This window comes from Dipteris shenzhenensis, chromosome 8 (assembly GCF_047967505.1).
Source record: "Dipteris shenzhenensis isolate YYH24624 ecotype China chromosome 8, Dip_SZ_1.0, whole genome shotgun sequence".
Taxonomy (NCBI): Eukaryota; Viridiplantae; Streptophyta; class Polypodiopsida; order Gleicheniales; family Dipteridaceae; genus Dipteris; species Dipteris shenzhenensis.
In genome coordinates this window covers 9537038-9556458 of record NC_141603.1, presented here as the reverse complement: position 1 = coordinate 9556458, position 19421 = coordinate 9537038, and the positions used below count along the sequence as shown (strand labels likewise).

Here is a 19421-nt window from a genome sequence, read left to right as displayed (position 1 = left end):
GGTAGAAGAAAGTTATTAGAAGTAGGTAGGTGGTAGCCTTTGTCTTGATCTCAAGTGCATACACAATGCTTAATTGTAGCTTTCAAGTGAGTGCATATGACTGTGAAGTCTGCAATGATTTTGAACTCCGTAGCTCAAAAATGGCAAAAAATATGCGATAACCACGAGTCAAAATTAGTGCGTATGTGGTGGCGACTACCATGGCCCAAAACGATGAGAAAAACATTTGAAAAAGTTCTTTTAATATAGATCTTTGTGGGCGTGAAGTCTGGGTTCAAACAAGGTGTGATTTGGCCTCCAAACGGCTAAGTTACGGGGCTCGATGAAGGGATGAAAATGGGCAATTTTTTCGATAAAGGCTCTTTCTCTTTTTTTGTTTTCCACTATAAGGTTTGGTTAATCTAACCTTACTTAATGTCCCTAAGTATAGTTGGCTAGACTAATTGCTCTCTTTTTTTGTTGAAAGGGTTGGGATTAGACTAACCTAATCTAATGTAATCAGTTGTAACTAACCTAAGGCTTGATTTCTATCCTCTCTCTCTCTCTCTCTCTCTCTCTCTCTCTCTCTCCACAAAAGTGAACTTGAACATTGAACCCCAAAGAGTGGGAGCTTCATTCGATTAAGAGAGATTTATACATGTTGGTCTCTACGCAATTCATAGGTACCTCTATGGTGGGACCTCTTTTGTAGGGGACTTCTTGGACAAGAGTCCCTCCACACTTTTGGGGGACCTCTTGGGTCTCTACACAAAGTGGGGGAACCTCGTGAGTCCCTCCACAAAGTGGGGGGACCTTTTGAGTCCCTCCACAAAATGGGGGGACCTCAAAAAGTGTAGGCTTTTTATATATTTGTCTCTAGTTTTAGTATTTCTCTCTCTAGATCCTGATTTTGCAAGTATGACTGGATCTTTTCTAGAGAGGATTTTGGCTATCCTCATCCTTTAAGATTCATTATACCATCTTTCAGGCTCAAGATATTACAATTGGAGCTTTGCCGCTACTCTACACACACAAGGATCTCATCATCATTGCGCTAGACTGTACTTCTGGCCCTTGTTGCCACAGGGTTCACATTAACTCGTGACATGTCCTATATTATTGGTGCTTTGCTTTAGGTTGCTAGTATATACTTATGGGACCTTGTATGTGCTACACAACCATAAGCTTTAAATCCTAGACATAAACAACACAATGTTTAAAGAAATCCCTATTCTAATTGCATCATGGCGTCACCAAGACCATAATCCATGTATTATGCATTTGGGGAGAAATGAGGTCTCAAAAGGACCTCCTAAGGAATGCATTAGGACAAGATTAATGGGCTAATGCAATCTCCCTTCTGGGGTCCCAAGGAGGCAAAACCCCCTACCAAGGTGGATTAAGTCCATAATTGGACCCACTTGTCACCTTTACACATAGGCACAAGTGACTTGGTTATAAGTTGACATAGTTTCCTCTACTCATAATGGAGCTAGGTTTGTAATAAGGCAATACTTAGGAAGGGTCCCCATTAATGAGGACAAACCCCTTTCCAATTGCATAGCGGCATAGACATTGAGGGGAAGTAATTGGAAGGGGCTTCCCTCATTAACGGCCCTCCTCCTCCCCTCATGTTAGATTTAATTGCTCCCTCCCTCACCCTTTTCACCCCATTTTCCATTGCATCTTATGACATGAACAAGTGGAATCTATCACACATTTCAGGTATAAGTTTGCTTGCTTTGGAACAATCTATGCCAAACTATGAACATAAGTGAACAAAATTTAATTGCTATAGCAAGCTTGGTAACAGTAAGCAATCCACAGGTGCTTAGATAGATACCATGTGGCAGATAACAACTTTGTAGAGGTTGCCTGCATACCTCTACTTAGATCTCTCCGTGAGGCAAGCTAGGCAAAGAAACAAGGGAGTACAAGTACTGCACTGCCTTTACTATGGGAGGGAGGGAGGGAGGGAGGGGGAGGGAGGCAGAGACAGAGTGCCTTTACTAGTCGGGAGGGAAAGGGAAGGGGGGGGAGGAGTACGAGCCGCGACGGTGACACTGTTGGTAGTGCATGAGAGAGAGAGGGCACAAAAATAGAAAGAGTCCATGTGGCAAAAGGTTGTGGGAATTTTTTTTATGAAAGTGTAAGTAGAGCGCTATTTGGAAGGTAGTGCTAACAAACCAAAAAAAAAGTGTAGAATTTCTAAAGAAAAGGGGGCCTTGTCATAAAGGGTAACTAGCAACCTTCACATTGTCATCGCAGGTAACATTTGCAAAAGGGAAGGGGGCGTTGTCAAGGGTAACTTCAATATGTTTGTGTTGTTGCATCGTTGGGACCCCCACAAAATCCTTGTGAATCAAAACCTTTTGGTTATTGTTGTGAGATATAAAGTTGCAGAGAGCTTGCCCCATAGCCTTTCCCATACTTGTGCACCAATCTCCCCTCCCTCGGCCACCACCATGGTGACTCAAACTTCTAATTCCCAAAACACCACCCGCCCCACTTGTCAAAATTTACATTATCCACTCACATTTAGAGTAGAGGCATCCTATATATGTGCTTCAAGTGAATCCTTTGCTGAGAGAGTTGAACCGAGAGACGCAAAAGTACTAGGCATCCTTACTCATGAAGTAGTACCGATTTGAAGAAAACCACCATTACCCACCCACATTTCCCACTTGTCAAATTTTATATTACCCAATCACGTTTGGAGTACAAGCATGCTGTAAATGTGCTTCAAGTGAATCCTTTGCTGAGAGAGTTGAACCCAGGGACTCAAAGGTATTAGCATCCTCACTCAATGAAGTAATACCCATTTCAAGAAAACCACATAGCACCACCATATCGCTTTTGCATTGCAGCTTAGAAGCATTCAAGCTTAGTATGGAGAAAGGAGGCTGCATTCTCCAAGCTTCATTACATCATGGCTATGGTGGTACAGCCTCGCCCCCTCTTCATTCTCATTCCTTCAACCTCCCCCTCGCTTTCGCAGCTCTTTCCACCCAGCAGCAGCCTTCCAAGCGGCCTCGAAAAGTTGCATCCAATCCCAAGTCCAAGGACAAACCACCCAAACTGTTGAGAACTTGGAGAGAAGGTCGGCGAGTTCTTTCTACCACTAAATTTGAGAAACCCAGACACAAGGAGACATTAACAGAGCCTGACCACGAGCGGGTAGAAGAATCCAACCCAACATTTTTGGATGCATTCTATGAAGAAGAAACAGACGATGAAGACATGGTGGATGATGAAGATGCCGATAATTTTAGTTCTGACGAAGAAGAAGAAGAGGCGCAGGGCGAAGCACAATCTGTTCATGATGCTGGAGTCGCGAAGGACCTCAACTGTGAACATTTTAATAGGTACAACGAGGGGCTATAAAATCCTTTTGCATAATGTATTCAGGTCAAGTTAAAACACTTATCTCTTTCAACATCTTAAGACTTTACCTGGGTCATCAATTATTTTTTGTGTGTGCAACGCTTAGGTAACTATACGATGGATATCTATGAAAGCCTAGGGGCTTTTTTGTAGCTTGGGCTCAGTTGTTGCTTGTACTTCTTTGTTTGGGGGAGACTCAAATGATCTTTGCGAGCAGTTGTAGCTTAATTGAAGAAAATTTGGGCTATGAACTACCACAATGTACGTGGATAAATTTATATGCACGTTTTGTGGGGTGTAATATGCACGCATTTGCATCCTTACAAATTTAAATTTAAACCCTCAACTCGGTGGGGATGTCACTGCTAGTCCTTGCCATGCACGATGGAGTTGGTTGTCCAATCTTCTTGATGACTATCATGGGGTTGATGACCGTTTTATTACTCTCGCTTTTCCATGGCAGATTCTGAGGCATGGGTGTAACACACTGTGTGCCTACGTCCATCTTGGATACATTCGTGCCATATTAGCAAACGTGTAGATCTCTAAATTCAAATTTTGGTCCGGGGCTAATAGTAATAATTCTTGTGCTGCCTTGCTCTTATAAGTTTTTTCATGTGGAATAATTTGAGATGAAATAACCTTTTTCTTAAAAGCATTGACTGGAATGAAAAGAATATGGATTCTAATGCACGCCCTTGTGTGTCCAGGCACGAGAGCTTTGTCTAGTATACGGTGTGTGTGGGGGTGTGGATATTTATGTTGTGAGAGCGTTTGTTCACACTATGGTCTACAGCCATGGTTGACAGCTGATGACGTCGGTGGGTATGTCATAGTAGCTAGTCCCTGCAATGCGTGATGGAGTTTATGGTTTTCAACCAGTGACTGTCAAGAGCACTATTTCTCAGAGTAGATTCATGTAGATATATATGGTATGCATCATCTTGTGGGCATATATGAAGCGCACAATCTGGTGGGCAGATATGGTGTGCACCATCTGGTGGATATTGATGCAATCGGTGGGAATGTACTGGTAGCTAGTTCCTATTATTCGTCATCGAATTGATTGGTTTTATCATCTCCAGTGAATGGCATGAGCTAAATGCGAAAGATAGATAGATAGGTAGTTAGGTAGATAGATGAGCTATCAATAAAGATCAAGAGATGGATTGTGGGGGGTGTGTGTTTTTCACCTTGTGAATTTGTCGTCCAAGTTGTAGAGTGTTGATATGGTCATAATTAATGCTGTCTTTAGGGGCATGTTGCTGGCAATGTGCCTTGAAAGTATTTTTTGCTTGAATTGTTTCTTTAGGGAAGACTATAACGAATAATGTTGTCTCATAGGTTAGATGGAGAAAATGTTGGCACAAACCAGCTAATATAGGCCCTGCCCTGCCAGGAGCCTGCTATGACAAGTCAGGATAGAGCCAGACACGGGACCAACTCAGTCGCTGTGGGTTGGTGTGTGTGTGTGTGGGTGGGTTGTGGGGGGCCTCCCCAGCCCTGTGATATGTCCACCAAAATGTGTTCACAGTCAACAGATGGCTGTGAAACTCCTGAATTGCTGCACCTTCTCATCAAAAGCTGGTCTTGGATTCACTTTAAGCGATTAAGGAGAACAACCATGCCCTCAAAACAGCTCATAGTTGGGTTTATATACACAACTGCTGAATTGCTGCATCTTCTCATCAAAAGCTGGTCTTGGATTCACTTTAAGCGATTAAGGAGAATGACCATGCCGTCAAAACAGCCCATAGTTGGGTTTATATACACATCTGTATGTCCCTCCTAGCCCATATCTACAGCCCAGTCCATGTTATTTGGAGGCTCCGATCTGGGCATTGCCTACATCTTCTGACAGTGTAGAGAAGTGAAAATATTAAGGTCAGGAAAGGCAAGAGGACATCAGTGCTTATCCACATCTCTCTTGCCTGTGTGCTGTAGCTCTGCTATCTCATGCTTTATTATTGTGGTGGTGTGAACAGATGTTCTGGCTGCGTCTTTGAAACTGCATTGGATCAGCCTCCAATTGTTAAAGATGCTCAAAGATTTTTCCGCTGCCATGGTATCCAAGACCTAAAGTTGACAACAGGCAACGTGGTGAGGTGCTTCCTCCTTGGCATGCGATCAATCCTATATTTGAAGTCATGTGTGATGTTTCCCTTCCCAGGAAGGTTTTCCTAGTTTGATAGCAGGCAGTATGGTCTGATTTTCGCTTCTCATTGTGTAAATTGTTCATTTTCTGCTGCTTAATGTTTTTCTAACACAAGGGTTATGCTTGGGCTTTGGATCAGTGCGAGTGGAGGTGCAAAGCAAAATTGGCTGTCAAAGGGACATCAAAGAATCCAGTCATAGGGCTCTACCTTGAGGGCACACATAATGTTACAGATATTCCTAATTGTCGAAGTGCGCATTTCACAGAGTTTGGAAATATTGCTGGTTTTGTTGTGTTATACAGTTTCTCCATTTTCAAAATTTCAGATATGCTATCCCTGCAAATTACGATATATTCTTGTGGGCTTACTGTTAAAATGATGTTTGTGTCAGCTCACCACCCGAAAATCAATGCAGCCGTCGAGCTTTTAAAAAGAGGCAAGTATTTTAGGATACGTATCACATTGTATGTTTGCTTGGAAATATTACTTTCTTTAACCAGGCGCATGTCCTGTTCTTTCAGGGATCAGAGAGCTTGGTGTACAACCTTATGATGAGGATTCAGGGAATGGTGAACTACGATATGTTCAGGTGGCCATCACTAGATATCAAACGTTTTATGCACAATCTCACTGAGGTCAATGCTAAGATTTGTGATGGCTTTACAACCTGTAGACCATTGCAGTCTTTCATGTCAAAGGCTCACCACAGTTCATTTTGTATGGTGTGCAGATGTCGGTGACTACATATGATACATCTATTCCGATTTCGGAGCGCTATGCAAATGGTGATTTTGTGAACAATTGAACTTAGGGAACACACGGTAGCACAGAGAAAACACTTGCTGTGGTCTTCTCATGCACTCACTGGGTGAATGTCTGCACATTCACATGGGTATGTGCACTAAGAGAACAGAGAGAGCAGAAATATCAATATACGTAATGGGTGCATGTGGGCAGAGAGAGAGAGAGAGAGAGAGAGAGAGAGAGAGAGAGAGAGTTTATTAAAGTCTTCGAAAGACCGATGGGTCTATGAAACTGTGAAAAATCCTGATACAAACAAGCTGTGTGGGCGGAGCTACTAAACGAGCATCCACTCCAATACAGAATGCAAATGATAAGTGCTGAGAGAGAGAGAGAGAGAGAGAGAGAGTAATGTGTGCAGAAGGCCAAAAGAACCCTATGAGACCAAGAGGTAGATACATCGTGTGATTCGCGCACCCACAATTGGATGCACTGGAGATGCCTAGTAATCCCTAAAACTAAGAAATGGAAAAGTGGAAAATAATTATACAATGAATATGTGTCCACACTTGGGTGATTGATTACGTGCCCTCGTGATTGAATCTCTGCCCTTATACAGCAAAACGAAATTCACAGCCTCTCAATCGCTGAGAAAACCACACACTATTTCACAGGCCAGAAGGAGCATGCGTGAGCTCTACTCCTGCTGTGAATTTGGAACATAATCAAACTCGAATTCGATCATTAAACTGCAAACACCAAAAATGAAATTGAAACCTCAAGCACAGATAGGAAGCAAGTAGACAATTTTGAAGCAAGCAAACAGAGTAGGCGATGATACCAAATGAAACACCCCTTCCCCCCCTGGTATAAAAGGGTGCAGTTCTGCCTTTGGTTGTTCTCAGCAGTAAAAGCAGAGTTTTCCAGCACATTTCTTGCATACTCTTGTGCGATATTTTCTCTCTCTAATCGCATTTCTGCTCTTCCTTTCCTTGTCACGTATTTTCTGCTGCACCTTTGACATGCTATCAGCATGTCAAGGGTGCAGTTCTGCCTTTGGTTGTTCTCAGCAGTAAAAGCAGAGTTTTCCAGCACATTTCTTGCATACTCTTGTGCGATATTTTCTCTCTCTAATCGCATTTCTGCTCTTCCTTTCCTTGTCACGTATTTTCTGCTGCACCTTTGACATGCTATGAGGGCACAAGGAAGCTTGAATCCTTGGACACAGGCGAGCACCCGGGACAGTCAGTTGTTGCTGCTGATCGCGGAGCAGGTATGGACAGTTCGGGACAAGGAGGAGGAGCTAGGAGGTGTCGCTGAAAGATGCCACCTTGCAGACAGCCTGCAGCCTCTTCTTTCCTTTCTTTTCCACACACCTTCCCTTTACAAGAGCAAGCTCATCTCACGAGATGGCAGGAGATGTATTACGTACATATCCTATTCTACACTACTGCAGATCACAGGAGGAGCACCACAGATATTCCTCCCAGCCATATCCTTGCTAGAGCGTGAGAGCACACAGAGAGATTCTGTATCGAAAATCAAAATCACGTAAAAGTTCATTCTCTTTCTCTCACTAACTCCAACAAGCCCCATCTCCCTAGATGGATCTAGATGCCACATGTCATCATCATAGGGCCTTCCTAATGCATCTTTTCACCCCTCTCTTGGGATACTGTAATTACAATTGCCCCTAGGCACATTTCTTGCATTAGGCCTTAGCCTTAGACCCACCTAGTCTGGTGCTATCAACCCTCACCCAGGACCTTGACATTAATTCCCTCTCGATCATTTACATGAAGCGCAAACAGATATATTACAAACATAGATCCTTTATGGGAAATGTCGACTGATTCTTCCGAGGTCATGCTACCTCGGCTAGAGCGTAACATTCCTTCCCTCTTCAGACATCAGCGTCCTCGATGATAAAGTCTGGGAACACTCTCCGCAACTGGTATACGGATTCCCAGGTAGCTTCTGATAGAGGCTGACCATGCCATGCAACCAACACCGTGGGTATCTTCCGATTTCGCACTTGCATTGTTCCTCGGTCCAGGATTCTTGTTGGTTTGCGCCTTGCATTATCCTCTATCTCCTGAAACAAAACCACACCTTCGATTAGTGAGTCACCTGTATGCAAAAACTTCTTTAAACGAGAAACATGAAAAACCGGGTGCACCTTGCAACCCTGTGGCAATTCTAATTTATAGGCTACCTTGCCTATTCTCTTTAGAATTAACCACGGCCCACAGTATCGAGGTGATAACTTAGCACACTCTCCTGAAGTTAACAACTTCGAGTGCGAAGGAACTCTGAGAAAAACTTTTTCTCCATCCTTAAATTCTCTTATAGACCGGTTTTCATCTAACCATAGTTCAGCTCAAACGGACTGAACCCTGTAGAGGAATGTTTTCTATCATTGTAGGCAAACTCTAACAATGGCAACCACTTGTCCCATGTATGTTGCTTCAATGACACATATGCCCTCAGCATATCCTCTAAAATATGGTCGACTCTCTCCGTCTGACCATCCGTTTCAGGATGATCCCCACTACTCATTCCCAACTCAGTCCTTAGTATCTCAAATACCGCTGTCCAAAAATGACTGGTAAATCTGACATCTCTGTCTGACACTATGGATCTAGGCAATCCATGCAGACGAAATATATGTCTAATAAACAAATCCGCCACTTGCGGGGCACTAATAGACTCTCTAGTCGGAATGAAGTGAGCCATCTTGGTTAGACAATCAACCACCACAAGGATAGAATCATATCCACCTTGTGTCGTAGGCAGCCCTACAATAAAGTCCATGGAAATGCTCTCCCACTTACTTAGTGGTATCTCCAAGGGCTGTAAAAGTCCGGGTGGCTTTACCCGCTCGGCCTTACTGACACAAAAAACACCGTGTCACATTCATGAATATGCTTTTTCATCTTTGGCCAAAAGAAATCTCGCTTCACGAGATCATATGTCTTCTCGACTTTTGGATGTCCCGCACATGGGCTATCATGGCACTGTCGAATGACTCTCTGCCTGAGATCATTCTGACTAGGTACTACAACCTTGCCATTTCTTTTCAGCATACCATCCCTTATGGTATATCTTGCATATGTTTGGCCTTTTCTGGATGCCAGGTCATCCTTTTCTTCCCCGGGTCTAAACACATGAGCTTTAGGCCATAAGCTCAGGACAAACTCGTCCACCTTTTGAGTTTCTCTAATCTCGGTCATTAGAGCACTCTCTAATACCGTAAAACTCATATTGTGCATAATGTGAGACAACGCATTAGCAACCTTATTATCTTTTCCTCTTCGGTACCGAATCGTTAAATTAAACTTCTGCATGAGCTCTGCCTACCTAGCTTGGCGGCCCCTCAAGTCAGGCTGTTTACAAAAATGTTTCAGAGTATCATGATCCACATCCACATAAAACTCTGAACCATACAAATAATGCCTCCATGTTTTCAAAGCATGGATAACAGCATACAACTCCAATTCATGAGTTGGCCAATTCCTTTGAGAGGGAGAAAGCTTCTTGCTTTCAACGGCTACTGGCCTTTCCTCTTGAAGGAGAACTGCTCCTACCGCAATGCCACTTGCATCGGTTTCCAGGAACAACGGTTTCTGGGGATCAACTATTTTTAACACCGGTCCTGTGACCACAGCTTGTTTTATGGTGTTAAAACTTTCTTGTTGATTCTGTCCCCATATAAAAGGTACTTTATATGAGGTCAGATCAGTCAATGGCGATACTATTTCGGAATATCCTTTGATATGCCTTCTATAAAATTGGACAAATCCCAAGAATGATCGCAAAGTGGTCAGACTCTAAGGGATTGGCCAAGTCAGTATCCCAGCTTTGTTCCTTCGTCTTCCTCAGCTGTACACCTCAGGTGCTTAATCACGTGAAGCACATGATGCTGGACAAAGAAATTTGAGAGCACTTAGCCTCTCTCTACATCAGGGTAATGCCCATGAAGCACGTCTCCTTGGAAGTACAGATGCGTGTGCTGAATCTTGTGAAGCCCTTGACATGCTGAATCTTGTGAAGCCCTTGACAATGCACGAGCACACAACAAGCTGCAAGCTCTTTAGCAGGAGGTTCTTCAAGCTGGAAAGGAGATATTGTTAGAGGATATGGCCATCACTTTGCTTTCCCATGTTTCTTCTCAGTACTCAACGTTCTACTCTTCTTTGATTACCAGTGGGAGACTGAACACTGTCACATGGGAGGAGCTAGTGGTGATAGTCTTGGACCAAGATGAGGGCTCCAAGAACCCATTACAGGGTGGAGGATCGGAAGCCTTGGCTGCCCCCGAGTTGAAAGGGCAGAACAACAACAACAAAAAGTAAGGGTAAGTGGAAGTCTTCTCATTCATAGTCTTGGTAGAAGATGTCCGATGCAGATCGTGATGCTCTAAAGGGCGAGTGGACCAGTAACCACGGTGGTGAGAAGGGCCATTACTGGAGGAAGTGTCCTCAACAGAGTCACGAGAAGGGTATCAGTTCCTTAGCTGAACGACAATGATTCCAGCTTTTGTACACTTGGGGATCATGGATACTAGAGCTCCATCTTCTTCGAGCAGGGAGGCAGCTCGGCTCACCGTTGGCGATTCTCTAGAATCGATTCCACACAGTAGTGCTTCTAGGCATACGATGCCTTTCTGCTAGATGTTCCAGGACCTTCGATGGTAGTGAGGTAATATATGCATTGGTGATAAGTCCACTATCCCAGTTTGAGGTGATGGCAGGTTGAAGATCATTCCCGATGGCAGAGGGAGGAAGCATTTCTCCTAGGTTCTGTATGTTTCATTTCTTGGTTTCCATTTGTTGTCAGTGCACGAGGTTTGAAGAATTGCAAGCGGGTGGAGTTTGAGGAGGATTTAGTGGCTACTAGGGAGCAATTGGCTAGATTGTTTGTTGGAAGGAGCAGTCGACAACGGGATCTACAAATTCCTTACACTCTTTGAAACTGGCCTCAAGGCCAACAAGAGGGCGGTATTGAACAACTAATTAGCCAATGCTATCACATTAACAAATCCCAGCACATATTTCAAATACAAATTGGGAGCTAGAGCGCTCCTAATCAAGGGACAACGACAGAGATTGGTCCCAAACCCTTGGAAGTTGGCGCCCCTTTTGGTATTTCTTTATTACTTTGCCGAAAAAACAGTGCTGATTATATTACTTCGAAAAACAAGATACATGAGGTCAGTTTTGCAGCTGACGGGCTGCGTTCACAAATCGGACGCAGCCCTAAATGGAAACAAAAAGCTCTCTCTCACGGAGGGATTAGGCGGGTGTGAATAAACAGCCAGAGAGGTGGTGAATAGCGCCACTGAAGGCCCTGAGAAGTATGCTTGAAGAAGAGGCCCTGCGTATCCCAATCTCGGAGGAAACGTCTCCGCTTCTCCAGGCCAGCCCGGGAATCTCCCTGTATCTGGTCCCACTGGCCTCTGAGTGTGTGGATAATCTCACTCTAGATGTCGGCCATGATCTGGGCAGTCGAAAGAGAGGTACCACCGAGGATCTGCGCGCAGCGCGAGGTCCAAATGTGCCATCCAGCGATGCTGCTAATAATCTCCCAGACTGGTTGCCTCTCCTGAGATCCTGTGTCCGCCTCTGCCAGGTGTGGCGGGATGCCCTCAAGCGGCCCCCAAGTCCCCTGTGTGATAAGGAACATGGGGTCCTGCGGGCCTGCCTCGAACAACTGATGAAAGCCAGGTGTGGTGCTGCACCAGCAGAACGCGCCCCAGGTGATCAAACCTAGCTCCGGTGCTGCGTGAGTAAGGATCCCGAAGGTCCACCTCCACACTTCCTGGGCGCGAGTGTAGCTCCACAGGCAGTGTTTTGGTGACTCCTCGTCCTCATGACAGATCTGGCAGCGTCCATCGTGACCCACCTGCCGCAACCAGCTCCCCACTGGAAGACCTTTGTGGGCGAGAAGCCAAAGGAAGTAGGAGATCTTCCGCGGTCGCTAGCTCTCCCACAAGGCCTTCCAGAAGGCCTGCAAAAATAGCCTGGAGATACCCTGAGCATACCAACTGGGCCGCTGGGTGGGCGGGCGGCTCTGCATCCTCCCCAGAACTCTCCTGCCCAATGTCGTACTGTAAGCGAAGAAAGGGGTCGGCCCCTGGCCTGCCACAACCTCTGGCCATGTCCACTCACCTGGGTCCCAATCAAGCTCTGACAGGGCCCGCCCCTCCCAAAGCCAGAGTCGCCATAACTGCAGCTGATCTTGCTCTATACTAGGATCGATCCGCCAAACCTTCCCCACGAGGCCTACGACCCGAACCCTCTGCCACGAGAGAAGGGGGTCGATGAGCACACCCTCTCTCTTGAGTCGGCCGTCCCCCAAAACCGCGAAGAAGGAAACAGAGGTGTCGTCCATCCGGCCTGCAACCACCAGTGGGATGCCACGGGGGGTGAACTGTCCAAGCCAACGGTCATCACTAGGCATGAGGATCTGAATCTCGGGTGGAACCAACCAACCGGCAGGAATCGCTCCGTCTATCTCTGTGCGTCTCGCCTGAGCTCCACGGACACCTCCTGCTGCGGCTGCTAGAGCAACGATCTCCAAGTGTCTGTAAGTATCCTCCAAACTCGAAGGGATCGGGCTGGCCCCCGCATCCAACCGTCCCACAAGATATGTGATCTCTCCCCCAGCTGAAGGCCCAAGGTATCTCTGACCTGATCGTTCCAGATGAGCGGCTGGCGGTCGATCTCCTCCTGACTGCTAGGAGGGGACTGGAGGAGACGAGACGGAGTCGCCTCCAAACCGTGAGAAGGCTACGAATGAGCAAGGAGCGGGGGCGAGTAAGCGGTGCAGAGGTGAAGATCCATCGGAGGGATGGTAGCCACTCTCCACCTCGGCGCAGGACGCAAGAACTGATCCCCTGCTGAAGTAACATCTTCCACGTTTGCCCCCCCGGGGTCAAACCGCAGATGACTAACTTGCCCAGCAGGGCCTGACAGTGAAGCTCAGGATCAATGACCCCCAAGCCACCCTCAGCCCGCGGAAGAATGACTGTCTGCCAGGCTACCTTGGCTCTGGTATCTCTGAGACCATCCCCCCCAGACCACAGGAAATTCCGGACCATCCTCCTGAGCTGTGCCACGTTGGATCTCGAGAAGCACCAACAAGAGGCCACATACCAGGCCGTGGCCATGAGAACCTGGTTGACTACAAGAGCACGACCTGCAAGAGAAAGCTTAGCAGTGCTCCAGAAAGCTAGCTTTTGTCGAATGGAATCTAGCACCGGGAGAAACTGCTGAGCTGGCGTGATGTCCAGGCCGACCTGAAAGCCGAGATATCTAGCTGTCTGCCCCCACGGGATCCATCTGAAACCCAAAAACCTCCCCCACTGTGAGCATGCCCCAGGGTTTGTGAGAAAACCAACTGATTTGTTTCAGTTGATTTTCGCACCGGCTGCCGAGCAGAAGACCTCTAAGGCCAGCCTCACCCTCTCCAGCATCATCTCATCATCGTGAACGTACAGTGCTGTGTCATCTGCATACTCCGAATCCAAGAGCTCCGTGTCCTCCCTGATGGGAAGGCGAACACCCCGGATCCCGGTCGACCTCGCCCGAAGGTAGTATGTCATCGCCTCGGCGAAGAAGAAAAACAGGTAAGGAGCAAGGGGGCAGCCCTGACGCACTGATCTCTCCAATCGAAATCGCTCTCCCATCCTGCCGCCGATGATGGCCCTGCTGGAAGCTGTCCTGTATAACGCTGAGATACCCTTGAATCCATCCTACTGGGAATCCCAGTCTCTCCAAAGTACCCTCCAGGAAGGACCAGTCCACTCGATCGTAGGCCTTCTCAAAGTCGAGAAGTAGGATGGCTAAGTGCGACCCGCTGTGCTGAGCCCACTCCGTCGCCTCTGAGAAGGTAAAGACATTATCCAGGATACTGCGATCCTGGACAAAGCCTGTCTGAGTGTCATGAATGAGGTCAGGAAGTAGTGGCCGAACTCTGGCGCTGATCATCTTGGCAAGGATTTTGTAGGCAGTGGTGAGGAGAGTGATCGGGCGCCACTGACGGATCTCCTGTCGGTCTCCTCCCTTCGGGATGAGGCAAATCAATCCCGAGGAGAGGCTCTCTGGCATATGTCCGCTGCTGAAAATCCTCTGGAGGGCTGCTAGGAGGGGCTGATGGATCTGATCCCAGAAAGAGGTGAAGAAAGTGTGAGAGAGCCCATCCTCGCCAGGGCATTTCTGCCCATCGATGGCCATCAAGGCCTCCTGCATCTCGACAGTGGTGAACGGTGCCATCAACGTCGTCTGCATGCTGGGCTGAACAAGGGCTGGAATGTGCCTCCACACCTCCTCGCGGGAGCGTCTAGTACGGGGGGCAAGCTGCTCCTGCTGGAAAAGAGTCTAGTGATAAGAGCACTGGCGCGTGGTCGGAGAGTGTCGTCCGTGGTACTATACCCACCTGACCACCTCTGCTGATGGCCCAATCACTGACATAAAATGTGTCCAGTCTCTCCAGGAGTCTGCCTCCTTCCCTGCGGAAGCCCCACGAGAAGTCCAAGCTCCCGTGCCATAGGCGGAAGGACGGGTCTCTCCAGCTGTCCCTACCTCCTGTCGCGAAGATAAAGGAGTCCCAAGCGGACTGCTCTGCCTGAGCCATACCTGTAAACTCTGGTCCTCTGCCCTGCTAGTCCTCCAAGGTCTCCAGATTGTTGAAGTCACCTCCAACAATCCAGGAATCCATGTCTGGGAGAATCTCTGAGAGTGTCCTCTAGAAAGTGGCTCTGCATCGGAGGTCTGTGGGTGCATAGATGTTGAGGATTCCTATTTTGGAACCCTCCAACTCTAGGCCAACCCAAAGTGCACGGCCTGGGATCAACGTACCATGACCAAAAACTCCCTGGGCAAACGACTCGCAAACGGAAGTACAGACACCGCCACTCCTCCCCTGTGCACCGATCGAGGGCTCCCAATAAGTGTGAGAGCGTCCAGGGAGGATCTTCCTGCAGCTACGGGAATGAGCCATTGAAAGCTTATGCTCCTGGAGCAGGAGTATATCCAAGCGACCAATCACTGCTGGCTGAAGTTCCTGTCTCAAGATGAGCTTCCTAGGACCACGGGTGCCAGAAGAATGAAACCCGTTCACGTTCCAGGAGACAAGGTGTAAGCTCATGATGAGGACTGGTAGGCTGCGAACAACTGTGTCTGCTCGCGGCTGAGGTCGATGAAGAGGCTGAAGTTTCGGAATGAAGGCGCTGACGCTTTTGTGAGGGTTTGGAGGGGGAGGCGGGGTCATCTTGCCCGTTCTTCAGAACTTTTAGCAAAGGCGTGAGGCCTTTGGTGCCATGGACAAACGCTTTCTCGAGCCAACTCGAGATCTCTGAAGTAGTCATCCCGTAGAAGGCGCGAAGTTTCTGAGGAGTCCAGGCTCTGACATCCTGGGGGAGGGGCCACAACAGAGGGGGCCTGAGGATCACAATCAATCTGAAACGCTTGGCGGCGCATCGCCACCGCAGGCGCATGTTACCCTCAGACCACTGAGTCTCGAGAAGCTGTCCACCCGACGGGCCTATCCAGGAGCAAATCTGAACGTGCGTCTGCTCTCTGAGAGCCTCCCAAACCGAGTCGTCTGTCCAAGTCTCGGTGCCGTCGCTGAGGAAGGTGAAAGCAAAGCTGGGGCCATCCCTCGGGGCCAAGGCTGCGATCTTCCCATCCGCCCCTTTACGGAGCAGGAAGATACTGATGTCGAGGCAAGCAGGGAAGGTCCCGAGGTCGGCCACATCCAAGTAATCCCAGGGACCAGATCTGTAGAAGTCGCGAGAAGCTCTCTCTCCTGGAGCTGAGGCCCGCCCGAGTCTGCAACTGAGGGGGTTGGGCCAGCCGGTAGGGAAGACTGCTCCAGGGGTGGTGCAGACTCGGGATGGCCTGCCTGGGGTGGGGAAGGGGAAGGAGGCTGAGGGGTAGGCAACTCAGACTCCACAGAAGCGGCTAGCGGGGGGGTCGGAGGAGGGGGAGTGGGGGCTGCCCGCGGGTGAGGAACCACCGGTGCAGCTGACATTGCAGAAGAGCTGAGAGGGGCGGGGGAGGGGGGATGGGGCTGGAGCTGGGACTAGGGCTGAAGAGGAGGAGGAGGGGGCTGAAGAGGAAGAGGCGGGGGCTGATGCTGCGGGTCGGGAAGAGGGGGCTGCGGCTGGGATAGGGGCTGGGGTTGAGTGGAAGGGAGCTGGGGATCGGAAGAGAGGGGGACCTGAGGCTGCGGAGGGCGGGCTACAGACGAAGAGAAGAGGCTCTCCCAGGACCCTGGGGCGGCTGCCTGTCAGGTCTCTGAGGTGCTGCTGCAGGTAGGGTAGCCTCTGCCTCCTTGCCTTTGTCAGAAGTCTTCTTATTCTTTCCTCTTTTCCTTCTGACCTCGGTCCAGCCGCCAGCCACCTCTGGACCGGACTCCGGCTGCCTTTGCTCTTCTTGACGTGGCTGCCCGGAGGGAGGGGGAGGGCGCTGAGGGGGGGGGACGGGGGGGGCCGAGAGGAACTGGAGAAGCGTGGACAAGCAGCAGCCAGGTGCCCAAAGCCGTGACACCTCAGGCACTGGCCTGGCTGTCATGTAACTACCATGCTCTGAGTAATGCTGCCAGCATCTGTCACGATCTCAATCACTGCAGGGAGGGACGCAGGGTCTGCCACAGCCACACGGACTCTGGGAGCTCCTGCCGTAGTAACCGCGTCGACGAAAGTGTCATGCATCACCCAGCCAAAGTGGGAACCCAGGTCCCTGACTATCGGCCGCAACTCAGTAGCAAGGCCTGGAAATACTAGTGTCACTGGATGGCGAGGTATGCGGAAACGAGCATCAAAGTCCGCTACGCTGAATCCTCGGTACCAAGGGACTATCATGATGATCTTTCCATCCACCGATGTGGGGGAACCAGCAATCAGGTTGCTCGCAGCTTTCGCAGTGGAGAGTTTAAGCCAGAAGATGCCCCTTCCCATAAGGGCCACCTCCTCGATGTGGCTATTCTCTAGCATAAGCGTGGATTGCAGCCAATCCCTGATGGCTGGCCTGGAAGGGGAATGTCCGATGACTCTGCCATAGACTGAGGTATGGGCAAAGTCATTGGCAACCTGTTGTACCCGGGACGATTGTTGCTCTGTCAAGATCACGCGGTAGGCTTCTGGAGAGGGGGGTCCGGCTGGGCCTCCGGTTCCGGGCAGGGAGCCGCCATACCGCCAAGACAAACTGCGAGAGCTCCGATGAGGAAGAGGCTGCCACCAAAAAGGGTAAGGAGTTAGACGAGGGTGGAGCCTGGGTATGGATGAGGGGTTGGCGAGCGAGGCGAGAGCGTGGCGAGGGCGAGGGCGAACAGAGGGCGGAGGACGGAGGAGAGGTCGGAGGGTCGAGGCGAGGGTGTGGCGAGGTGGAGGAAGGGGCGGCGGCGGCGAGATTGGCGAGGTGAGGCGGGCGCGGTGAGGTGGGCGAGATGAGGGCGGGGCGAGGCGGGTGAGGCGGGCGCGGCGAGGCGGGTAAGGCGAGGCGGGCGAGTTGAGGTGGCGAGGCGGGTGAGGTGAGGCGGGCGAGGTGAGGCGGTGGTGCGGGCGAGGTGAGGCGGGCGCGGCGAGGCGAGGGCGGGCTAGGCGGGTGAGGCGGCCGAAGCGAGGGCGAAGGCGAGGTGGGGGGAGGGCGCAAGGCGAGGCGAGGCGAGGGCGCAAGGCGAGGTGAGGGCGGGCGAGGCGAGCTCGCAGGCGAGGTGGGCGAGGGGAGTAGGGAGGTAGGCTATGGCGAGGGAGGGAGGCTCGCAGGAGCGATTCATCTAGTTTGAGCTCTGAATTAAGAGCGCCCACTATTGATGGTTAGCGGATACACTTAGGAGACAGCATGCAAAGATGAGACAAGGGATACATGAGAAGTACTATTTCTTTATTACTTGGAAGACCTTGAAAGGACTACAAAGTAAATACAAATCCTCTTGCATTCAGAGCATTTGGTATTTGCTTAGGCATCAATGCCAATTTGCCTTAGCCTGCTGGGCTCTGCCTTCATCAAGCATACAATAAGCATCCAAATCTGTCCTAGGCACTTGCATAAACACGCGGAATTGTTACTAGCTATCCAAAATGCACATGGGACTATTGATGTGCACAAAGTCACAGATGAAGGCATAATCGACCATCCGACAACCTCAGAGCATCCAACTAAGCTCATTCACGAGCTATGGCAAACCAATTCGAAAGCACCCTTTTCATTATGCCTCATAGACAGCTGTCCCTGCAACCAAGATCCACTTGCCCCGTGCACGTAGCCCAAGGCATTTCCCATACACACAGTCCGTTTCAAGCCTGAACAAATTGCATGGCTGATCCGTACAACAACCATCCAGTCTCACAGACAGTTGCCCGTACAACCAAGACCCACTTGCCCATATACGTAGCCCAAGGCTTCTACAAATAGCCCATACACAGTCCGTTTTAAGCCCAAACAAACTGTACGGCTGATCCGTGTAGCAACCTGTACATTGATCGTACACCTTATACGACTGATCTGTACGCTGTAGCTTTGTACTAGTCCGTCAAGTCATACAGCTAGTTTGTACACAATACACCAGTATCCCGTACACAGTCGTACCATGACTTTCGTACAACAGGTAGAGTCCATACTAGCACCAAAATCCGTACGACCACTTGCAGTTTTCCTCCGATCTGTGTGATGGAACTTGCGTCCTTGTTTTCTCTATCGTGTCTCCCCGTCGTCGACCAGCCGTCTTACATGAAATCCCCTTGGGTTCTCTCCAGGTGCTTCCTCAAGTAACCTTCCAAATCCATCCAAGGCTCAAGGGGAATGCCACATGGCATCCCCCTTGTCATTTGCCCCCATTGCCCCGTCTAGTGGGGCAATTTTAAGGGCCTAACCAATGGCCCAAATGAAAAACCTTAGGGCCCTTTGCCCCCTCTTTTGGACTAATTCACTAATTCAACTCCAAGGCACCAATTCGTAGGGAGAACTTTGCACACCCACATCCCATGGCCGTGCCCACTTAGTTTTCCAGGGTGTTGCCCACATGCAAGTTAAAAAACCCACGCCCTTGACACTCTCTTCTCTTACATGTACTCATCTTGGTGATGGCACTTTTGCAATGGTCACTTGAATGTGGATATGCTGGGGCAGGCCTTTCGGGATAACATGGTGATGGCTT

General features: G+C 49.2%; 1 protein-coding gene and 1 pseudogene across 2 annotated transcripts in view; both read left to right on the top strand.

The window, feature by feature from the left end:
- The first annotated feature begins 2629 nt into the window (after positions 1-2629).
- LOC147899072 (S-adenosyl-L-methionine-dependent methyltransferases superfamily protein) overlaps positions 2630-19421 on the top strand; it is a 28698-nt gene continuing 11906 nt past the window's right edge. For both annotated transcript variants that reach the window (XM_087378063.1, XM_087378064.1), the window contains exons 1-6: positions 2630-3344; positions 5349-5463; positions 5658-5769; positions 5911-5955; positions 6041-6108; positions 6250-6304. In XM_087378063.1, coding sequence (XP_087234189.1) covers positions 2869-3344; positions 5349-5463; positions 5658-5769; positions 5911-5955; positions 6041-6108; positions 6250-6304 — 871 coding nt within the window. In that variant the 5' untranslated portion in view covers positions 2630-2868. The remainder of the gene's footprint in view (positions 3345-5348; positions 5464-5657; positions 5770-5910; positions 5956-6040; positions 6109-6249; positions 6305-19421) is intronic.
- On the top strand, positions 10237-10790 carry LOC147899073 (uncharacterized; annotated as a pseudogene).